This window comes from Lithobates pipiens, unplaced genomic scaffold (assembly GCF_037356315.1).
Source record: "Lithobates pipiens isolate NorthernLeopardFrog02 unplaced genomic scaffold, aLitPip1_a1.2 Scaffold_3, whole genome shotgun sequence".
NCBI lineage: Eukaryota > Metazoa > Chordata > Amphibia > Anura > Ranidae > Lithobates > Lithobates pipiens.
Genome location: NW_027507790.1, coordinates 267,707,676 through 267,731,441, shown reverse-complemented (window position 1 = coordinate 267,731,441; position 23,766 = coordinate 267,707,676). Strand labels below are relative to the sequence as shown.

Below are 23,766 nucleotides of genomic sequence, written 5' to 3'. Positions count from 1 at the left end.
GCAGTCGCCTCTAAAGGAAGACGCTTTATACCTTGCTCTTCAGCAGGCGCACTGTTTTGAAATTTTGCACTTTTGGAGAGACCTTGGCCCCGCTTCTATCCAAAACTGAGTGTCCCTCTATGGGTGGCATGGTTTCTCCTGACCAGATCTCTTGAAAAATTATCAAATTTTTCATGCAGCGCCCACTGGAGATGCAAATATAATGCTTCGCCCTTTTTCAAAAGGACATTCTGCTTCACCTAGAGACAGGATCCATTTATTGTGAGAAGTATGGCTCAGTACATGGTGAACTTGTTAGTTCCATAGAATGTAAGGTTGGACATAGATTAGATTTAGTGCTTTGCAAAATTTGGCTGTTATGATCCAGTTTAGTCCTGTCTTTTATGACTTTGAACTGTTAGCCCTTGTACACACGGTTGGACATTCCGACAACCAAATCCGTCGGATTTTGTCCGAAACTGGTGTTGCATACACACGGTCGGACAAAGTTGTCGGAAAATCCGATCGTTCAGAACGTGATGTTATTTTGTTACGATGGGACTACGTTCAGGCTAGTAGCCAATAGCTTTGGTCTAGGAATTTAATCTGAGCATGCGTGGCACTTTGTCCGATCGGCATTCTCTACAAACGGTCGGACAAAGTCCGATCGGATCATGTTGTCGGAAAAATGTATAGCCCAGCTCTAAAACGTTGTCGGTCGGATATTCCGACGGAAACTGTCCGATGGAGCCCACACACAGTGGGATTATCCGACAATGCGGTTCGATCGGATATTTTCCGTCGGAATGTCTGGCTGTGTGTACAAGGGCTAAGAGGAAAATGAAATTGCACAAATGTATCAATTGGCATGTCGGCCACATGTATGGATTTAAACATGTATTAATTGCTGTGATTTCTGGTTTTGTGCAGCTTCTCTCCATCAAGTTACCGTACTGCAGAGAGAACGTGTGCCTGTCCTATGGCCTAGAGTGGTCTGTCTATGCGGTGGGATCGCAGGGTCACGTTTCTTTCTTGGACCCCCGGCAGCCTCCACAGAACGTCAAGTCCGTGTACTGCAGGGAGCAGGGCAGCGGTGAGTGTGGTCATAGTCTGTATCAATCTGGAAGGTGGACGCTACTTTTTCTTGTCATTTTGATGTACAGAATATCACATCACGCCCCCCCCCCCCCCCCCCTTTTTTTTTTTTTTTTTTTTTTTTTTTTTTTTTTCTTTCCTGCAAACATTAAAACAATACAAACAATTTATTCAGACAAAATCACATAAAACAAAACCAACACTACATAATAAGAAAAGGAAAAAGTAAGAGAAAAAAAAAATCGCATCCTTGACCACTTCAGCCCTGGATGATTTGGCTGCTGAATGTGGCCAGGTAATTTTTTGCGATTCGGCACTGCGTCGCTTTAACTGACAATTGCGTGGTCGTGCGGTGCTGCACTCAAAAAAATTGACATCCGTTTTTCCCCACAAATAGTTTTCTTTTGGTGGTATTTGATCATCTCCTTTTTTTTCCCCCCCTATAAACAAACAAAATGGCGACAATTTTGAAGAAAACACAATATTTTGTACTTTTTTTTTTTGCTATAATATCCCAATTTTCTTTTTAAAAAAAGCTATTTTTTTTTCTCAGTTTAGTCCGATATCCATTCTTCTACATCTTTTTGGTGATCAAAATCGCAATAAGCGTTTATTGATTGGTTTGCGCAAAAATTATGTAGTGTCTACAAAATGGGGGATAGGTTTATAGCATTTTTATTTTTTTTACTAGTAATGGCGGCGATCTGCGATAATTTTTTTCAGGACTGCGACATTATGGCAGACACTTTTGACAGATTTTTGGGGCCATTGGCATTTATACAACGATCAGTGCTATAAAAATGCACTGATTACTGTAAAAATGTCACTGGCAGGGAAGGGGTTAACACTTTGGAGCGCCTTGAGGACTGGAGTTCAGAAACACTGCTCTGCAGTCGTGATTGGTAGCTAGGTTTTTTCTTAACCACTTGAGGACCGGGCCTGTTTCTGACACTTGGTGTTTACATAAACATTTTATTTTTATTTTTTGCTAGAAAATTACTTGGAACCCCCAAACGTTCTATGTTTTTTTTTTTTTTTTTTTTTTTTTTTTTCTAACACCCTAGACAATAAAATGGCAGTCGTTACAATACTTTCTGTCACACCGTATTTGCACAGTGGTCTTACAAGCGAACTTTTTTTGTAAAAAAAAAATAAATAAATAAATAAAAAATTCACTTTTTTAGGGCTGCAAGTAACGATTATTTTCATAATCGATTAGTTGGCCGATTATTGTTTCGATTAATTGGTTAATAACAAAAAAAAAAATTTTTGCTGCGATTTGCATATTTTGGCTGTGTTTTGTTGAGCAGATTAAAAAACACAAATTGCTGCAAAAACGCATTATTATATGCTTTTCTGCAACTTCTCCATTGAAGTTTATTGAACCAAAAAAAAAAAGTAGCACCGTTTTGCGTTAAAAAAAATAAAGTCCTTGTCTTTTCCAAATGCGCAAACATTGACTTATTGTAAAAATATAATCCATATAGTGATTAGATATAGTCCATATCACAAATCCATAGTGCATAAATTAAAGTCCAAATAAAATAAAATAAAAGATATGAGGAAAATCCAAAAAAGTGTATCCAAAAAATTCACCGCTGTGTTGATATCATCACCATAAGAAGCGCAGGCTTACCAGATATAAATGACCCAATTAAACATACGTCTAAGGGGTCACGAATCGCTTATTGCTCCAAATTCTGGGGCACTAGTTCAGTGTTCTCCGGTCTATTGGATCTCACTACAGGAGTAGCTCTTTCTCCAATGTTAGAGTATGTATGGTTACGACATTTGAAGAGACAGCTCCGACATCAACCAAGACATGGAATGGAAGGATAAAGCCAGAATAGCATAACGTTTAAATACATTTTTTTATAAAAATAAAGTAATAGACTCACATTTAAGTAGTCATTAAGAAGCATATCAATAAAAGTAGGCAGTGGTAGGGTCTTTCAGACTTGTTTCGTCCGCTATGATATCATCTGGGGTATTGCTTTATTTTAATTACATTTTTTTATTTTCTTTAAATTTTTTTATTTTATTTTCTTTGGACTTTAATTCATGCACTATGAATTTGTGATGTGGAATGTAATCACTATATGGATTATATTTTTATTTTTATATATATATATATATATATATATATATATATATATATATATATATATATATATATATATATATATATATATATATATATATATATATATATATATATATATTATATTTCCTTTTTGCCACTTTGGATATAACAATTTGTCAAATTTTTTTTGTTTATACATATTTAGCGCTTACACTTTGTATTTTACACAGTTAACCACTTGCTTACTGGGCGCTTAAACCCCCCTCCTGCCCAGACCAATTTTCAGCTTTCGGTGCTCTCACACTTTGAATGACAATTACTCAGTCATGCAACACTGTACCCAAATAAATTTTTGTCTTTTTTTTTTTTTCCCCCAAAAATAGAGCTTTCTTTTATGGTATTTGATCACCTCCTGGGGTTTGCTATAAATGAATAAACACAGAAAATTTAGAAAAAAAACGCATATTTCTTTGTTTCTGTGACAAAATTATGCAAATTATACATTTTTCTTCATAAATTTTGGCCACAATTTATACTGCTACATATCTTTGGTAAAAATAACCCAAATTAGTGGATATTATTTGGTCTTTGTGAAAGTTAGAGAGTCTACAATCTGTGGTGCGAATCATACAAAATTGATCACATCTGATGTACTGGTGGCCTATCATTTCTTGTGACCCGAACAAGCCAGGAAAGTACAAATACCCCCCAAATGACCCCTTTTTGGAAAGTAGACATTCCAAGGTATTTAGTAAGAGGCATAGTGAGCTTTTTGATGTCATTTTTTCCCACAATTCTTTGCAAAATTAAGATTTTTTTATTTAATTTTTTTCCACAAAATTGTCATTGTAATAGGTTATTTCTCTCACATGGCATGTGTATACCACAAATGACACCCCCCAAAAAAATTCTGCTACTCCTCCTGAGTATTACAATACCACGTGTGGGACTTTTTCACAGCCTGGCCACATAGAGGCCTAACATGCAGGGAGCGCCATCACGTGTTCTAGGAGCATAAATTAAACATCTAACTTGTTGACTACCCATTACACTTTTGAAGGCACTGATGATATGTGGCACTGATGATACGTGGCACTAATATGTGGCACTGATGACACGTGGCACTGATGACAGATGGCACTGATGCGTGGCACTGATGACAGATGGCACTGATGCGTGGCACTGATGACAGATGGCACTGATGCGTGGCACTGGTGACAGATGGCACTAATATGTGGCACTGATGACAAATGGCACTGATGACACGTGGCACTGGGGACAGATGGCACTAACAGGTGGAACTGGGGCGGATGGCACTTTTATTTTTTTTAATTTTTTTTAACTTACAGCCACTGCAGCGGTTGATCTCTCCCTTCTCACACGCTGTCTGTGTGAGGAGGGAGAGCGGCGCTGAGAGATGATCTCATATGTTTACATATGAGATCATCTCTCATTGAACATGCCGATCGCGCTGTAAACGGCCGCTGTGATTGGCTGTTTACAGCGATCTGTGACTGGCTGTGTCCGAGGGACACGGCCAGCACAGAGCTTCCCCCGATGCGCGCCCACGGTGGCGCGCAGAAGGGAAGAAAACAGGAGGACGTCCAGGAATGGCCTCCCGGCAGTTAGCGTCTGCTCTGTAGCCGTCTTTCGGCTATAGGGCCGGCGCGAATCGGTTAAATTAGTCCAATTTTTTATATTGTGAAAGATAATGTAACGCAGAGTAAATTGATACCCAACATGTCTTGCTTCAAAATTGCACCCGCTTGTGGAATGGCGACAAACTTTTACCCTTAAAAATCTCCATAGGCGACGTTTAAAAAATTCTACAGGTTGCATGTTATGAATTAGAGGAGGTGTAGGGCTAGAATTTTCTCTCGCTGTACTGATCGCGGCGATACATCACATGTGTGGTTTGAACACCGCTTTCATATATGCGGGCGCTTTTTCTTTCTTTTTTTTTTTTTTTTCCTAACAGTTTTAAAAATAAAAGTTGCCACTTTTATTCCTATTACAAGGAATGTAGACCATGGACAGTTTGGGACTTTAAATGAGGCACGGGTTAGCGCCTCCATCCCGTTATTTGACAAAATAGAAAGGAAATTGGGACTTTAAAATGAAGCGGCTGCAGTGTGGAGGTCAAGGAAAAAATAATTTTTATTGAATTCATAATGTATAATAGAGAGTGAATTCATATATATACATACATTATGTATGTATATACATACATACATACATTCATATATATATATATATATACATACATACATACACAATTACATTATTATAAATTCAATTAAATTTTTATTTTTTCCTTGACCTCCACACTGCAGCCGCTTCATTTTAAAGTCCCAATTTCCTTTCTATTTTGCCAAATTACAAGGAATGTAAACCTGCATTGTAATAGGGAAAAAAAAAAAAATATAAGATCTGGGGTCAAAAAGACCTCAAAATCTTTAGCTTTATTTCCACAAAAATACAAAAAAAGTCCCTTTTTAAGAGCTATGGGCGGAAGTGACTTTTTGATGTTGCTTCTGCCTTGCAATGGTATGGAGACAGGTGGGGGCCATCTTTCCCTCACTCGTCTCCATACCCCTCTCCCGCCACCAATAAAAGTGATTTTGCAGCAAATCCACTGCGGAGACCAATTTTATCGGAAACTGGACCGCTCACTGAGGATACTGGAGTTATGGTAGCTAGCTGCTGCCTTAACAATGATATACTTCTTTAAAGTTCCGACATATATCTGTGTGAGCTGGTCCGGAAGTGTTTAAACTGATGTCAAGCCTATCAGAGCGGCACTGTTCTGGCTAAAATGAGAATTACAATTTTATTTTTATTTTTTTTTGCTTAGAATTAAGATCACGATTCTTGCGGCGCAGCATAGTCTTTCACATTATACAAAAGAATTGGGCTAACTTACTGTTTACCTATTTTTTTGTTTGTTGTTTTGTTTTGTTTTGTTTTTTGTTTCATTTAAAGTGTGTTATTTTTTTGGGGAAAAAAAAAAAAAAAGGTTGAAAGACCAAATATTGCAACAACTGCTATTTATTCTCTAGGGTCTCTGCTAAAAAAAAAAAAAAAAATGTCAAAAATATTGTTAAGGTCTTGCAATATCTAATGGAACTTTTAGTTCTACCACAGCTGAAGAGCTGAGGTTGCCTACCCCTGGGTTAAACTGCCCTCATTTACATACCAAGGTTGATCCCTTTTGAACCAAATTAAAACCAAATTAAAATAACAAAATTTTGCAGTTTCTCTTTATATTAGCCTAGACGATGTTGTGATAAACATGGCAGGCTTGCCTTCTTCTTTTTTTATTTTTTATTTTTTTTTTGGTCAGCTGTGAGCAGAGAATAGTTCTGCACTGAATCAAGGAAATGCTTTTTTTAAGATTGTGAGGGGGGTTAAATCGCTATCTCAGTTCTTTAACGATGAATCGTGCAGCTCTACTATCGGACAAGAGGCAGTATGATTTGAAAATTAAAGTTCTGCATTCTGCTTGTGAACACCCAACACTGCTTTTTGGCAAACACAGACAACGTGTTATTTGCCAAGGTTTGAGGCCATGTGAGAATACGCAATTTCTTTGTCAGGAAAAAGGTTTCGTTTATTTTTTTTTATTTTTTCCTTTAGCGCAAAATAAAGATTTGGACGTAGTTATGTGTCCTGCTGCAGTAATCGTTTTTGATATTGCAAAAAAAAATCTATCCCTCCACTGCTGCTGTTTGTAGTACTTGGCACCTTGGGGCTCTTTCACGGGGATCTAGTGCCCCCACAGCTTGATGGGCCACACAGCAGTACAGCAGGGGGCAGTGTGATGTGCATTTTTTTTTTATTTTTTTTATTGCATCTCATTGCTCCTTTTTTGTTTAAACATTTTAAAAAAAAAATCTTTTTTAACGGACACTTCATTCCTATGACTGTACAGAAGCGCATGTCACTTTTATCAACTGTCCTTTTAATTGGTGGTCACACGACCATTCAGTTCCTTCTCTTCTACCTACAACTCAGGACTGTGACTTCTTTTGCTAAAGTCACAGTAGCTCCTTTGTTCCATAGAGACCTCCCACATGTTCTCGAATGATCGACACTTCCTTCCTACAGCAGCCTGAAAAGCAGCCAAACTTGATATCAGTTGGGGTGGTGAGGGGCAGCCTAGACTTGGGGTGGTGAGGGGCAGCCTAGGCTTGGGGTGGTGAGGGGCAGCCTAGGCTTGGGGTGGTGAGGGGCAGCCTAGGCTTGGGGTGGTGAGGGGCAGCCTAGGCTTGGGGTGGTGAGGGGCAGCCTAGGCTTGGGGTGGTGAGGGGCAGCCTAGGCTTGGGGTGGTGAGGGGCAGCCTAGGCTTGGGGTGGTGAGGGGCAGCCTAGGCTTGGGGTGGTGAGGGGCAGCCTAGGCTTGGGGTGGTGAGGGGCAGCCTAGGCTTGGGGTGGTGAGGGGCAGCCTAGGCTTGGGGTGGTGAGGGGCAGCCTAGGCTTGGGGTGGTGAGGGGCAGCCTAGGCTTGGGGTGGTGAGGGGCAGCCTAGGCTTGGGGTGGTGAGGGGCAGCCTAGGCTTGGGGTGGTGAGGGGCAGCCTAGGCTTGGGGTGGTGAGGGGCAGCCTAGACTTGGGGTGGTGAGGGGCAGCCTAGACTTGGGGTGGTGAGGGGCAGCCTAGACTTGGGGTGGTGAGGGGCAGCCTAGACTTGGGGTGGTGAGGGGCAGCCTAGACTTGGGGTGGTGAGGGGCAGCCTAGACTTGGGGTGGTGAGGGGCAGCCTAGACTTGGGGTGGTGAGGGGCAGCCTAGACTTGGGGTGGTGAGGGGCAGCCTAGACTTGGGGTGGTGAGGGGCAGCCTAGACTTGGGGTGGTGAGGGGCAGCCTAGACTTGGGGTGGTGAGGGGCAGCCTAGACTTGGGGTGGTGAGGGGCAGCCTAGACTTGGGGTGGTGAGGGGCAGCCTAGACTTGGTGTATTGTACAATCTTGTGACCATGAAGCCTTCAGGAAAGGTTCAGATCTCAGTCTGGCCTGCTCTGTCTTACTAAAGTCTTAATATGTTTGTTTGAAGGTATCCGGTCGGTGAGCTTCTATGAACATATAATCACTGTGGGGACTGGACAAGGCTCCCTCCTGTTCTATGACATTCGAGCTCAAAGCTTTCTGGATGATTCTATTGGCAGTATCCAGCCTTCAAAGTCAAGAGGAGAGATGCTGAAACTGACTACAGGAAAAGGCTGGTTGGTAAGTACTCAACTGGGTGTGCTTAGAATATACGGAATTATCGCAAACTAACAATTCATAGCTGTCAATTTTGTTGTACATCTGTGGTAATACTGGATAAGTAAAAATCAATACTAAATTGATTAAACCACGCTCCTTCCCTAATAAAGTGCAAACATGGTAAAGTGATTTCAACTGAGCACCAACATATGTGTATAAATTCCAAACGCAAAATAATTTCAGTAGTGCAAATGGTGAATATTCAAACAATGTATCAAAGTCTTCAGACAATGTATCAACTTCTTCAGATATTGTACACAATCTTCAAATCCCTGCTGGACAGTAGGTAAATTTGACTGAAATATCTTCCACCACCATCACCTGTCACACATCCTACTCACCAGACTTCCATGACCCCAATTACAGGTAGTCATAAAGCTCATATAGATATATCCAGCAGGAGTTGTGCACGATCCCAGTGTTGATCCCAGCGTTTAACCGACCTCCAAGACACGCACACCAGATCGTTTGCGCACGTTCCCAGGAACAAAACGATTTGAAGGGAGTTGTCCAATGGTTAGTGGGATAAATGCTTCAAAAACAGCGGAGATGACGAATCACAATCAAGCACCCTACCGGTTTCCTGTTTCATTGGTACACACCAATGTCTTTAGGGGTCATGTGATCAGGAACATCAGATCCACTTTTATATAAGTCCGCCTGTTGGGGGGGATGTCCAATCTGGATCAAGCCTTCCATACTACTCAATAAAGTATTGCAGAAACGTGCCAAAACTATCGCTGTGTAATACTGGCCACACAAGATTTTTTTTTTTTTTACTTTACCTGAATTCTGTTTTTAGGGTTTGTACACACTGGGCTAAAAATAACCCAAAAAAAGCAAAAGCCAGTTCTTTTGTCAGAAAAAAAGCTAATTATAGAGTGACTGTGTACAGGCATTTAGGAGCGTTTAGCCTTTTTTATTTTATTTTTATTTATTTTTTTCTGCCAGAAAAGTACCCTCAAACGCAAACCAGAAGGTGTGTGGGTGTTTTTTGTTTTTTTTTTCTTCCCTGTCCCCAGTCCCCCACAACGTGCCACCACCCACTCTCCACCTCTAAACACTGAGCTTAACTAACCTCTAAACATCCTAATGTACACATAGGATGACATTGAGCTGCTTTTACAGGCAAAATACAAACCTGCAGAAGCGGTATTTTATTTAAGCGCAATGTGCATGGACCCTTAATCTCCCCCTCCTTCCCCCCTTTCTCACTGGGAACCTACTGCACATATGCATGCATGTGCACACACCCCTTACTGGTGTCTTAACCCTTTCGCTGACAGGTCCATACGTTGTATGGACCTAACTGCGGACGGTATTGTACACTGTACACCGGGATTGTGTGTGAAACTGACAGGCAGCCTCCTGCCTGTCAGGTGAGAGCATTCAGGCAGCGCTCTCTCACCCACGGTACGGGCACGCACCCGCCATGTTTACCGGGCTTCGCTTGCCCATCGGGCCAGTTATAGCAGCTGGAGGGGAAGGAGAAGAGCGGCTACACATCTGCTCTCCTCCCCTTCTTGCAGTGACTCAGAAAGTGATGTCTGATATCACTACTGGGTTAAGTCTCATCTCCCTGGCTAGCTTAGTCAGAGGGAGGATTGCAGGGTCATTTGATATAGAAAATATGGCTTTGGTGCACAAAAAATTAAGGTTTGGCATGTTGGGTATCTATTTACTCTGCACAACCTCGTCTTTTTATATTTTACCAAAAATGTGGGTAATTTATTGGGTTTGTTTGCTCTAAAATTCACTATAGTGTGATTTTTTTTTTTTTTTTTTTTTTTTAACGGAAATATTGTGTTTCCTAGACCTTTGCGGTAGTAATATCATGTCACATAAAAAAAAAGGAACTACTACTATTTTATTCTCTAGGGTGTCTGCTTTCAGAAAAAATATATGGTTGGGGTTTTGTGAAATCTTCAGCCTAAAATAGATATTTTTTTTTTATTTTTTTTTTTTTTTATTTTTTTTTTTTAAACGTGTGCAAAAAAACGACTGTGGCAGCGAAAGAGTTGAACAGTAAACCTGTATAAGCAGTATTTATTTAAGCTCAGTGTGCATGGACCCTTAACCTCACCTCCCTGGGAACTCCCTGCACATGTTCATGCATGTGCACATGCTCCTTACTGGTGTCTTAAACGTTATTCAAGTAACGACTCAAACATTTTTTTTTTTTAGTTCATTAGTACTCTGACTGCGATCAGTGTTATGATGCACTTCCTTGTAGGTATGCCCATACCGTCTTTCAATCAGAGGAAGTAGATTGAAAGATGTCAACCGTTATTAAAAACTGGCATCGCCAGATTAAAGGGGAAGTATTTCCCTAAAAGCAGTTTTTATTTCTCTTTTCATTTTTCTGGACTATTCATTCAGATTTTAAAAATGAAAATCAAATTGCGATTCCGCTTTAAAGCTGGGCAAACAAAATTGACATCCAAAGCGTAGAAAAGTCTTTAAGAAAAAACAAGTTTCTACCTGCAAGGCAATATCGTACTGTATTCATCGCATACTAGTACATTATGTGGGTATTTCGTGTTGACAGACACCCGCTCCCACTTCCACTTGGGTTGCCTAGTTCTTCTCTTTCCCTTTCCCTCCCTGCAGTTTTCTTGGACACGTTACCAGTCCCAGAAGATTACCTGAAACATTCAGGTGGAGCAGCACGACTCGCGCATGCACATGTGCACCCTGCTCTGAATCCACAAACTGTCAGCCTTGTGCCCACACTGGCAGGAAAGGGGTTAACCAGGAGGTGGCAGTGTAGGGGTTAAGTGTGTCCTAGGGGAGTGTTTCTAACTGGGGGGGGGGCGTGGCTGTGTTTTACAGCTCACTGATCTCTGCTCCAATCACAGGGAGCAGAGATCAGCATCACTTGTTGCTAGACAGAACGGGGAGATGCTGTTTACATCAGCATTTCCCCGTTCTTCCTCCCGTGAGACGATCGCGGGTATCCCCGCAGCAATTGAGCCCGTGGGACCCGCGATCACATGCGACGGCAAATTCAAAGAGACGTACCTGTATGCCCATTTGCCTGTCCGTACCATTCTGCCGACGTACATCGTCACACGCCGGTCAGGAAGTGGTTAAGGGAAATTATGGACAAATGACTGGCAGGACTTGTGGCTGATTAATACAAAAGATGATTCTGTAAGCACTTGCGACTTGCTCCACTGAGAAAAAAAATTAATTCCACTTGGGCCCCTTTCACGCTGGCTTTCTGATCAGGTCCCTCTTAAGTTTTTCAGGCGGACACTCCATTCACTCCTATGGAGCAGTTGATATCAGCAGTGATATGTCCGTTGACACCCGCTGCTATCCGATCCTGTGCACCAAATCCATCTGGATGGTGACCCTATTTTCACTCTCTGGTGGATCGGATGAAAACGGACAGGCGATCCGTTTTCATTCGATCTCCCCATAAAGGAGAGTGGGGCCCTGACAGGCTGTGCGGAGACGGACCTGTCGTCCGCCTGCTCAGCGGGGATCAATGTAGCACTGGAAATTTCAGGAGAAGGAATTGTAGCACTGCCCCCTAGGGGGTTGCTTGTAATTGCATGTTCTTCTGTGCAGCCTTGACCCTGTGAACTTTCCAGCCCTCCTGACACTCTAGGTTTAGACATGTTGTGTATACCTTTTAAATAACACACGAACACAATGCAGATTGTTTGAGCTCTCCCAGATTTACTTAATCAAGAGAAGAGACTTGAAAGGGTATTAGTCCGCCAAGTCCTGGATAAATGGCCAAAACTCAGTTGAAATGGTTCTTACAGCAGTTAAATGACAATTGGCAATGACAAGTAAATTATACCAATGTACACAATAACAGACAATAAGTAAATGGATTTCTCAAGAAGGCTATTGGTTGCTGTACGTAATACTACTGCTAAAGGGGGAACCCCAGGCTGGCATATAATGCATTTTTAATCCTAACGAGAGATAAAGTAATATAGATACCATTAACATGTCCCCCTTTTTAAGAGCAAAAAAAAAAATGTTCTGCAAGGCCTTGCAATTAACTTCACCTCCAGTTGGATATCAACAAATTCCTAAGTATGGCACAGTGAATAGCAATCAATGCAGGGCAGCTTGTTCTGACTAGTGGCAATCCTCTTATCAATCCAAGTATAAGGTGTCTGTATACAGTGTTCAGAGTGATGTATTAGTGGCTGGTAACTGCCATTTGGGCAAGTTCCCTCTCACCAATCCTGAGGACCTTTAATGACTTCTTAATGAACAATCCAAGTCTCCTTACTGTAAGTGGGCTGAGGTGGCTGTAATCTGCTGACTCCGCAATGCTGCTGGGGGTACCCCTGGGTTAGCAAGCAACATCTGTCCTGCCTGGGCTGGCTCTGTGAATGTTTTGAGTTGCGTGGTAGGCCGTTATCCTTTCACACAGCGGCGAACTGGTGCACCCTTGATGGATCCAAGGAAGCAAAAGAGCGTGGGCCTGGTAAGCAGTTCCCTTTTTTAAAGGCTCTCCCACAATTCTCCCCTGGAGCAGATGGCTTGCTGGGACGTGTAGTTCATGGATAGTTCTGCGGTTCAGTGGTGTCTGTTCAGGAGACTACAGTTCCCACAATGCTCTTCGCTAGACTCGGGGAGTTTGATACGTGTAATCCGAACCCAGCACTAGGGGAATATAGAAACAGTCTGGGAAGGTAGAGGACAAATCTACAGAATTAGAAAACTGTCCTGGCTACAGAATTATAGTGGAAGGGAAGGGGCAGAGTCCTAGAGTCCCAGCAACCGGAGTATTTCAGGAGAGGGGAGACTAGCAGAGCGAACGGAGTTTCAGTAATAGCGGTGTTTAAAGTGGAGCCCAACCCCACTTTTTAGCGCCTTTCATGGGGGGGTCCTGGTTTTGACAGGTACTCGCGCACGCTTACAGGAAACATCGGCTGGAAGTTTGGCGCCCATGCCCCCCCTTCCTTCCCCTGCAGTCGGGCCACTCACAAAGCTCATGCGCATTAGGGAACCTGCTGTGAAGCCAAAAGGCTTTACTACAAGTTTCCATTAGCCTTCAGCAGCACTTGAGAGCCGATTAAAAAATCGGCTCAGGTGAAGACTACTGGATTCCTGGACAGGTAAGTGTCCTAACATTAAATGTTAGCTACAATATTTGTAACTGCTGACTTTTCTTTTTCTAAAGGAGCCTGGAGCTCTGCTTTTTAAAGTGATATTAAAGTTTTTTGTTATTTAAAAAACAAAAAAAAAAAAGTCATACTTACCTGCTATGTATAGTGGTTTTGCACAGAGCAGCCCAGAGCCTCATCTTCTTTGGTCCCTCGCCGGTGCTTCTGGCTCCTGCCAAGTGCCCCCACAGCAAGCTGCTTGATACAGTGCCTTGAAAAAGTATTTATACCCCTTGAAATTTTCCAAATTTTTGTAATGTTGCAACCAAAAACCTAAATGTATTTTATATGGTAGACCAACACAAAGTGGCACATAATTGTGAAGTCGTAGGAAAATGATAAATGGTTTTTGAAAACTTTTTACAAATGGCTGAAAAGTGTGGCGTGCATTTGTATTCAGCCCCTTATGCTGACACCCCTAACTAAAATCTAATGGAACCAATTGCCTTCAGAAGTCACCTAATTAGTAAATGGAGTCCACCTGTGTGTAATTTAGTCTCAATATAAATATAGCTGTTCTGTGATGCCCTCAGAGGTTTGTTAGAGAACCTTAGTAAACAAACCTCATCGTGAAGGCCAAGGAACATACCAGACAGGTCAGGGATAAAGTTGTGGAGAAGTTTAAAGCAGGGTTAGGTTATAAAACAAGCTTTGAACATCTCACAAAGCACTGTTCAATCCATCATCCAAAAATGAGAAGAGTATGGCACAACTGAAAACCTACCAAGACACGGCCGTCCACCTAAACTGACAGGTCGGGCAAGGAGAGCGTTAATCAGAAAAGCAGCCAAGTAGCCAAGTCATGCAGCCATAGTAACTCTGGAGGAGCTGCAGAGAGCCACAGCTCAGGTGGAAGAATCTGTCTACAGGACAACTATTAGTCGTCTCTCCACAAATCTGACCTTTATGGAAGAGTGACAAGAAGAAAGACATTGGTGAAAGAAAGCCACAAGAAGTCCCGTTTTGCAGTGTGGAAGAAGACCTGTGGAAGAAGGTGCTCTGGTCAGATTAGACCAAAATTTAACTTTTTGGCCTAAAAGTAAAACTGTGTGGCAGAAAAACACTGCACATTACCCTGAACAACATCCCCACTGTGAAACATGGTGGTGGCATCATCATGTTGTGGGAATGCTTTTCTTCAGCAGGGACAGGGAAGCGGTCAGCGTTGATGGGGAGATGGATGGAACCAAATACAGGACAATCTCAGAAGAAAACCTGTTAGTCTGAAAAAGACTTGAGACTGGGATGGAGTTTCATCTTGCAGCAGGACAATGACCCTAAACATACACCCAGAGCTACAATGGAATGGTTTAGATCAAAGCATATTCTTGTGTTCGAATGGCCCAGTCAAAGTCCAGACCTAAATCCAATTGAGAAGCTGTGGCAAGACTCTTAAATTGCTGTTCAGACGCTCTCCATCCAATCAGACAGAGCTTGAGCTATTTTGAAAAGAAGAATGGGCAAAAATCTCTCTCTAGCTGTGCAAAGCTGGTAGAGACATCCCCAAAAAGACTTGTAGCTGTAATTGCAGCGAAAGGTGGTTCTACAAAGTGCTTCTCCTATCCTTTGGAACTCCCTACCCCAATCTGTCTGACTGTCCCCTAATCTATCCATCTTTAGATGATCCTTCAAAACCTTTCTCTTTAAAGAAGCCTATCCTGCTTCTACGTAATGCACTCTTTTACTTTCTCCATCAGCTCATCCCTCACAGCAATTACCTTTTTGTATCACTTGACCCGCCCTTCTAGATTGTAAGCTCTAACGAGCAGGACCCTCTAATTCCTCTTGTACCACATTTTAACGTCTGGCTTCATTTTGTTAAGTGCTGCGCAAACTGTTGGAGCTATATAAATCCTGTATAATAATATAATATTGACTCGGGCGCTGAATACAAATGCATGCCACACTTTTCACAGATTTATTTGTAAAAACATTTGAAAACCATTTATCGTTTTATTTCCACTTCACAATTATGTGCCACCAGTGCCGGGACAAGGTCACCCAGTGCCCAGGGCCAACATATCAAATTGGGCCCCCCCCCCCGTTTACAGTGCAAGAGTTCAGTAGCAAGTGATGCAGAGCTCAGGAATGGGGGAAAAAAACGTAAAGCTTGTGGAAATGGGGTTCAGAAGACTTCTGTAAAACCCAAGATGTTAAATATTGCAGCTTAATCGTTAGATGTGGTAGCTGCGTTTTTTGTTTTGTTTTATTTTAGGCTTTTCCCCTCTGTTTTCACCTGGTGATCTGGCCAGTGGCAGACGTCCTGTATTAGAGTAGCCCTAATCTGGATAAAGGAGCACAGAAGGCACAGCCAATAGCAGCATAGTCAGTCTGGGAAGGAGGGTAGTGTTAGATGTACTAGCAGATTTATTAACACTAACAAGTTGAAGCCAAACTCACTAGCCTATGGAAAACAGGATCATACAGTCTCCACACTTCAGCACACTGGACTTCTACTTTCTGCTCTTCTGTCTAAAGTCAACATGGGAAAGAGACTGAGGAGGACACACTGTGACACACAGGGGCGGGGGGGGGGGGGTTGTGGCCTCTGACACACATGGGGGGGGCGGGTTGGTGGCCCCTGACACGCACACACGGGGGAGGGCCCCTGACACGCACACACGGGGGGAGGGGGGCTCTGATTCTCAACAATGTCTATGGCATTTGCTGCTTGCTGAAGTAATGTTTGCCCAGTCTGCACATGTACAGAGCTCTATGCCAACACCTCAGCTCTTTGCTGGGAAGGGGGGGGGGGCTTAATACACTGACAGACTGGGCTAATAGGGACAGGTTTTTTTTTTTTTTTTTTTTTTTTTTCATTGCACACAGCTTATTTCTGGCAAATAATCTAGTAAGTACACAGTGAGAAATATCCTGTGTTCAGGATGGGAGACAGCTGCTGGAGTTAGTTAAGCACTGGATCCCCTCCCTATACACAAGTACTAGATGGATCAGCAAAGAACATTAACTGAAAAGTGCCAGACTATTCCCAACATAAGATATATGAATTGTTCTGCTCTTTTAGTAAACCTGCTCTGCAAAGTACAGGGCAGTTTTACAGCACAGCCAGGTACAGTGTGGAAGGCAGAGCAGTGGGCACTCACATGGAAGAAAACTGACATCCATCCTGTGAGATCTACATGTTGGGAGAGCTGTGTGATGTATGCAGGGAGTGGGGAGCAATGATCAGGACTGCATTGTTGTCTTCTTGCTCCGCCCACCCGTAGAGGACCTCTGTGTCACAGCCCGATCCAGCCAGACTGAGGATAAATCAAGCCCCGGAGAGTGAATTCTTCTCCCTCTGTGCCAGGATGTGGTTGCCACTGTAGAGAGGAGGCAAGCAATATGTATGGGCGCATCCTCGGCCCACTTTTTGGGCAGGTTGTAGCATTGAGTGGAGCCATAACCTAAATATTCTCTGCCCAGATGCCTGTGCATGCTGCTGCCGGTGACCCAGCGCCCACCCCTTGTACCGGCCCTGTGTCCCACTTTGTGTTGGTCTATCACATAAAATACATTTACGTTTTTGATTGTAACATGAAAAAATTTGGAAAATTTCATGGGGTGTGAATACTTTTTCAATGCACTATATGGGGGCACCTGAGCTGAGCCACTGCTCTGTGTCCATTTATTCAGACACTGAGCCACGGCTTGGCCCTGTCTTTCTCCTCATTGGCTCACTGAATTGGTCAGCAGCAGGAGCCAATGGGCCCCAATCAGGAGGGAGAGTCTCTGGACTTTGTGGCTCTTGTGCAACATTGCTAGATGGAAATGGAGCTCACGTAAGTATTAGGGAGGGCTGCTGCACACAGAAGGTTTATCCTAATGCATAGTAATGTCATCTCAGCCCAGCCAAAGAAAATACTAAAAGATGCCAGCAGGGTGCTCTGGGACACATCAACACTTGAGTAAAGGCGAGTATAATTCTACTTTAACTTACAGTGAGATGCGAATTCTGCCTCTGCTGCACTGAAATCCCAAGCAGCGTTGTCGGAGTTCTTCCCAGATTGATTACAAAATTCCTTCTAATGGTGGTGAGGATTCTGATTTCAGTGTGCAGTGGGCTGTATTGTCAGCTGGATCTCTGGCAGATTGAGATTTCCTGTACTTGAAGCATTTTTAAATGAGCTAACACATGAAGAAATGTGAATGTACAATATCTCACAAAAGTGAGTACACCCCTCAGATTTTTGAAAATATTTTATTCTTTTCATGTGACAACACTGAAGAAATTACTTTATTGTAATGTAAAGTAGTGAGTGTACAACTTTTATAACAGTGTAAATTTACTGTCCCCTCAAAATAACTTGACACACAGCCATTAACTAAACCACTAGCAATAAAAGTGAGTACACCCCTAAGTGAAAATGTCCAAATTGAGCCCAAAGTGTCAATATTTTGTGTGGCCACCATTATTTTCCAGCACTGTCTTAACCCTCTTGGGCATGGAGTTCACCAGAGCTTCACAGGTTGCCACTGGAGTCCCTGTGCGCTCCTCCATGACGAACATCACGGAGCTGGTGGATTTTGGAGATCTTGCGCTCCTCCACCTTCCGTTTTGAGGATGCCCCTCAGATGCTAAGTAGGATTTAGGTCTGGAGAGATACTTGGCCACCCCCTCACCTTTTACCCTCCACTTCTATAGCAAGGCAATGGTCCTCTTGGAGGTGTGTTTGGGATCGTTCCGTTTGGAATAATGCCCTGCGGCCCAGTCTCCAAAGGAAGGGGGGAGGGATTCATGCTCTGCTTCAGTATGTTACAGTACATGTTGGCATTCATGGTTCCCTCAATGATCTGTAGCTCCCCAGTGCCGGCAGCACTCATGCAGCCCCAGACCATGACGCTCCCACCACCATGTTTGACTGTAGGCAAGACACACTTGTCTTTGTACTCCTCACCTGGTTGCCACCACATATGCTTGACACACAGTTACATAGTAGGTGAGGTTAAAAAAAAGACACAAGTCCATCAAGTCCAACCTACGTGTGTGATTATGTCATGTGAACTCTCTATGTAGTTTAAGGTTAACCGATTCGATGCAGTTTGCGGCTTATGGTCTGAGCACTGACATGCTGACAGCCCCCCCCCCCCCACACCACTTCAACCTCTGCAGCAATGCTGTCAGCGCTCATACCCCTATTTTCTTAAGACAACCTCTGGATATGACGCTGAGCATGTGCACTCAACTTCTTTGGTCGACCATGGCAAGGCCTATTCAGAGTGGAACCTGTCCTTTTAAACCAACGTATGGTCTTCGTCAATGTGCTGCAGCTCGGTTTCAGGGTCTTGGCAATCTTCTTATAGCTTAGGCCAGTGATGGCGAACCTTGGCACCCCAGGTGTTTTGGAACTACATTTCCCATGATGCTCATGCGCTCTGCAGCGTAGGTGAGCATTATGGGAAATGTAGTTCCAAAACATCTGGGGTGCCAAGGTTCGCCATCACTGGCCTAGGCCATGGATATGCAATTGGCGGACCTCCAGCTGTTGCAAAACGAAGTCCCATCATGCCTCTGCCTCTGGTGGGTGTCATGCTTGTGGCTGTCAGTCTTTCTATGCTTCATGGGACTTGTAGTTCTGCAACAGCTGGAGGTCTGCTAATTGCATATCCCTGGCCTAGGCCATCTTTATGTAGAGCAACAATTCTCTCTTTTTTTTTTTTTCAGATTCTCAGTTCTTTGCCATGAGGTGTCATGTTGAACTTCCAGTGACCAGTATGAGAGAGATTAACGCCAAATTTAACACACCTGCTCCTTATTCACATCTGAGGCCTTGTAACAGTAACAAATCGCCTGACATCAGGGAGGGAAAATGGCTAATTGGGCCCAATTTGGACATTTTCACTTAGTGGTTATAACGAAACTTCCTGCGCTCTGCTTGAGTGCTTTTGTCATATACCGCTTCCTCCAGTCTGAATATAGATTATAGATGTTAGCCGCATATTACAACCAGGAACAAGGCAGGACTCGTTTTGGCTGCAAGCTGGAACAAGAACTTTTTTTTTTTTTTTTGAAGAGCTCACACAAATCTATACACCAGAATGACGATACAAACTGTAACCAGAAACCTAATTAACATGAGCTAATTAACTAATCATTTTAGACAGCCTAGGTGACTCAGAGGCATGACCTTTTAGGACAGACTTTCCGTCTTTTAGCTCATCAACATTATCATAAATATAAACACAGGACACCTTTAAACAATAACAGAAGCTATTAACAATACAAACTGTGATATCCCCCCCTCCTCAGCCTAGTAGGCAACAGACTATAGTAGATTTAGACTGTCTGAGTTCAGAATCAAATAAACCAGGTATAGTGTGTGTGTGTGTGTGTGTGTGTATATAATAATTCTCTATCCTGGGAGATATTGTGGATAAATATTTCTGATACATTTAAGTAACCATCTTCTCATTGTCCATTAAACAGCTGTCCATTTTTCTCAGTCACCATGTGCCCCTAGTGGACACAGGGTGACTTAGACATGGGAAGCTGAAACAAAGTTTTCCCAACCTCTCCAAGGGATTCTGGGTTCTATGGGCCCCCCACCCAAAGTGACTCCTGTCACGGGTGTACTCGTTTATGTTGCCAGAGGGGTAGACATTAATGGCTGTTTGTTTGCTTTATTTTAAGAGGACAGAAAATTTACACTTTTATACAAGCTGTACACTCGCAAAGTGTAGTTTCTTCAGTGTTGTCACATGGAAAGGTATAATAAAATATTTACAAACATGTGAGGGGTGTACTAACTTTTGTGAGATACTGTGTATATACAGTGTGTCTTTTTTTTTAATCTTTATTTTTTTATTTTTTGCTCTTACATGCACCTTTTTTTATAGGGGATCTGACTTTGCCTCTATTCTCTTCTCACAGAACCATAACGACATGTGGAGGAACTACTTCTCTGACATTGACTGCTGCCCAAATGCTGTTTACACCCACTGCTATGACTCGTCTGGAACGAAGCTCTTCGTAGCAGGTGGTCCTCTGCCAACGGGTCTTCATGGAAACTACGCCGGCCTCTGGAGCTAGTGAACGCAGCCCAAAAGAAAAGGGTGCTGCCTATTGCCCCCTCCCGCGCTGGAGGGCAGAAACCAGAATAAAGGGGGCTCCACTTAAATGACTCCTGCCCAGAATTTTTTATTTTTTTTGTCTTTTGTTTTGTCAAGACGATGCTTTATTCGAAGATGTTGGTCATCCAATTTTGTCTTTAAAATGAATCAAAGCTTTTACAAAAAAAAAAAAATGCTTCTTTTTTAAGAAGTTTTCTTTTACCTAAATTTGAGATACTTTCACACACAGTCTTAAGGTCCTCCCCAATTTTTTGTTTTTGTTTTTTAAATTAAGCTGCAGTCCATCTCCTCTCTTGAGAAAACTGTCCTTTCCAGGAGGGAATGTCTGAAGTGTCTGACACTCTCAGAACCATCACCATTGTGACTGCTGCCATGCCAGGTACTCCTCCAGTAATAACGGCTCTCCCAGTTTTTGTCACCAGCACTCTGTATTTGTACAGCACCTGAGATCAGGAATACTCCAGAACATTCCAGGCAGAAGGACCCATGCCATGACCACTTTGACATGCACGGTCAGGTCCAGAAATGACTGCAGCTCCACACTAAACCAGCTTGGCCTCCTGTAATTAGCTGTGGACAGGTTCATTAGGTGGACACTACTGGGTTTTCTGTGAAAATCCAGAGAGATATTATGTATGTGTGTGTGTGTAAGTACATGCGTGTGTGTGAGTACTTTTTGTGCTAAGTACATTACTTAACTTGGAGTGAAAAAAAATTAGGTCATAAACATTATTGGTAAAAAAACTTTATCCATTAGGTCCTGCTTGGAGGACTTTTATTTTATCTTTTTTTTTAAATGTAAAGAATTCTAACAAAACTGTATAATGAGAGCATTGAACCAATAAATCGTAAACAAAATGTATGATGCGCTTTAAATTTTGTGATGAGAAAATCCCAAAGCTGTACTGTGTTAATATATATATAAAATGAAAATGTTCTATTTTATTGGGAACTTTGTAGAAATGTTAATTGTGCCTAAACAATACCTTGAACAATATAACCTTTGTCTTGCACTCCTCTTGAAAATGGCAGTGCACGTCTAGGCACTCCTATTCAATAGCCTGTATATCTGCAGTGTGAGATCTTCTCTGGCATTGTTGAATCTGACTGCCGGTCTTCACAGATTTGCTTTGGGATTTTGTGATGTCACTACTGTGCTGCTCATAGTTCTACTTACTGTAGAGCAGAGGTGCTCAAATGCTGGCCTGGGGGGGTCATATGTGGCCTGCAGCGCCCTCTGATGTGGCCCTCCACCTCCTGCTGTGGGATGGTGGGTCGGCAATCCCAGATCGCGGGTTCCCAACCCGCCCATCCCTGAGCATCAGTGTGAAAAACTGAGCTGGTGTTCTAAAAGAATACCCGCTACCCATCAAAAGATGCAACGGAAGTGACGGTCCGTCGTGGCCATCCTGGTACATGTTCACTCGTCTCCAGTAAACCTACAGTCTGAAGATGGCAAGTGGACATCTTTTTTTCACCCACCGAAGTCTTGTAAACTCTGCTTCTATAGTGAAATACAGTATTTGGAAGTCTGTGACACTGCTTTGATGTTAAATTTTAAAAGCATTGGCAAGCCTGCTGATCTCACAGGTTTGCTAATCTGACAGAACACTGCTGCTTTTAATATTCAACAACAGTTTGACAGATTTCAAAATACTGTTTCTTTTCTTACATCAGGGGACACAGAGCAATAGTAATAACTGTGGGTTATATCGGCGTATCAGGTGCTGGACACTGGGGGAAGGTCGCGCTTTAAGGGGTGTGCCATATAACCCCCTCCCATTACTGGGAGTCCTCTGTTTTTTTCGCCAGTGTCTAAGGTGTTGGGCACGTGTAAGGATGTGTGTACTGAGCTCCACGGGTAGTAATCCTTTGAGAGCCAGCCATCCTGACCGGATCCATTCTTATGTCTCCGTAATGAACTAAGTGAATGGTACCCGGGCCTTGTCATCCGAAGACGCAAGGTTTTGCTTGCGAATGCTTTTAAAGCTGGGCCCTGGGATCCAGTACTTTTTGGTAGTAAAGCCAATAAAAGTTTACTGGTAGGGTCTTCTTGCAGGTCCAGGATTGCGGGTTTACCTGAGTGTACCCCTGCTCCTGAAGGTTTCCTTTCAAGGTCTCGGAGCCTACCGTGAAGGGTGAACATTGGGTTTTTTATCTCTGGTAAACCCTGCTGCGAGATAAGGTAGGGGCGATTTTTCTCAGGAATCTCTCCTTCCATGTATTGTGTTGTCATGTCTGTGTCACCAATGGAGGCTGTATTGAACACCATTCTGATCACTTCCTGGGCCCCCAGATTAGCGTTTTTTTGATCCTTTGAATGCCAGCCAGCTGCCTTTTTTTTTTTTTTTTTTTTTTTTTCCGGTCGCGGCCGCTGGTCAGGCGGAGGATTTAACCCCGGCTATTAATGCTGCAATCACCTCAGTGAGCAGAGTCTCACATGTCCAGTGGATAATGCACTGATGTTAAAGGATCCAGCAAGTTAAGGTTGGCTTTTCTTTTCCTTTTAAAGACAAGATGTCTTTTGCAGTTCTGGCTGCAATTGAAGTGGCTCAGCCCATTAACCCTTTAACATCTGCGCCACTGTTTTTGTGGAGCACATTTTGAGTCATGCCAATGCAATGGAATATGGACTCCAAGGGGTTAAGGAACAGTTTTGAGATATCTGAAAGTTCTGCCTGATCAGCAGGCCCAGCAAGGGGCTGTTGTATTTGACGCACTGTGTCTCACAGATGCTATGAAGGACTCGATCATTTAAGCCCTATGTCTTATACTTGGACTAGTACATTTTTGCAGAGGTCCGTGGCTGAAATATTAATCAGCCGAAGCACCAGGGGAAAACCCTTAGCCAGTCTGTCCCTTCCTGGGGTACGACTATTTAGAATGGATAAGTACATCCAAAAGGGGTAAAGCTCTCCTTACCAGTAGGAGGTGATTCAAACAGTTATCCTTTAATCGTGCAGCCTTTCTTATGCCTTAGTTCCCAGGGGCAGCACCAGGATCTTAAAGGGCAGAAATCCCATAAAGCAGAATGCAAAGGCCTTCTCATGAAGGAGCACCCCCACTCATTCAGGTGAGGGCAAAGGTCCTGCAATTCTTAAAGTCTGGCAGGAACAATGTTAAGAGCACAGGGATTTCTGT

General features: G+C 42.9%; 1 protein-coding gene across 1 annotated transcript in view; it reads left to right on the top strand.

Annotated features, from left to right (window-relative positions):
- The window catches only part of DCAF12 (DDB1 and CUL4 associated factor 12), a 43,175-nt gene extending 21,688 nt beyond the window's left edge, over positions 1-21,487 (top strand). Inside the window, exons 7-9 of the mRNA XM_077463139.1 lie at positions 910-1,072; positions 8,205-8,377; positions 20,426-21,487. Of these exons, the coding sequence (XP_077319265.1) occupies positions 910-1,072; positions 8,205-8,377; positions 20,426-20,584 (495 nt within the window). The 3' untranslated portion in view covers positions 20,585-21,487. The remainder of the gene's footprint in view (positions 1-909; positions 1,073-8,204; positions 8,378-20,425) is intronic.
- Positions 21,488-23,766: the final 2,279 nt, after the last annotated feature.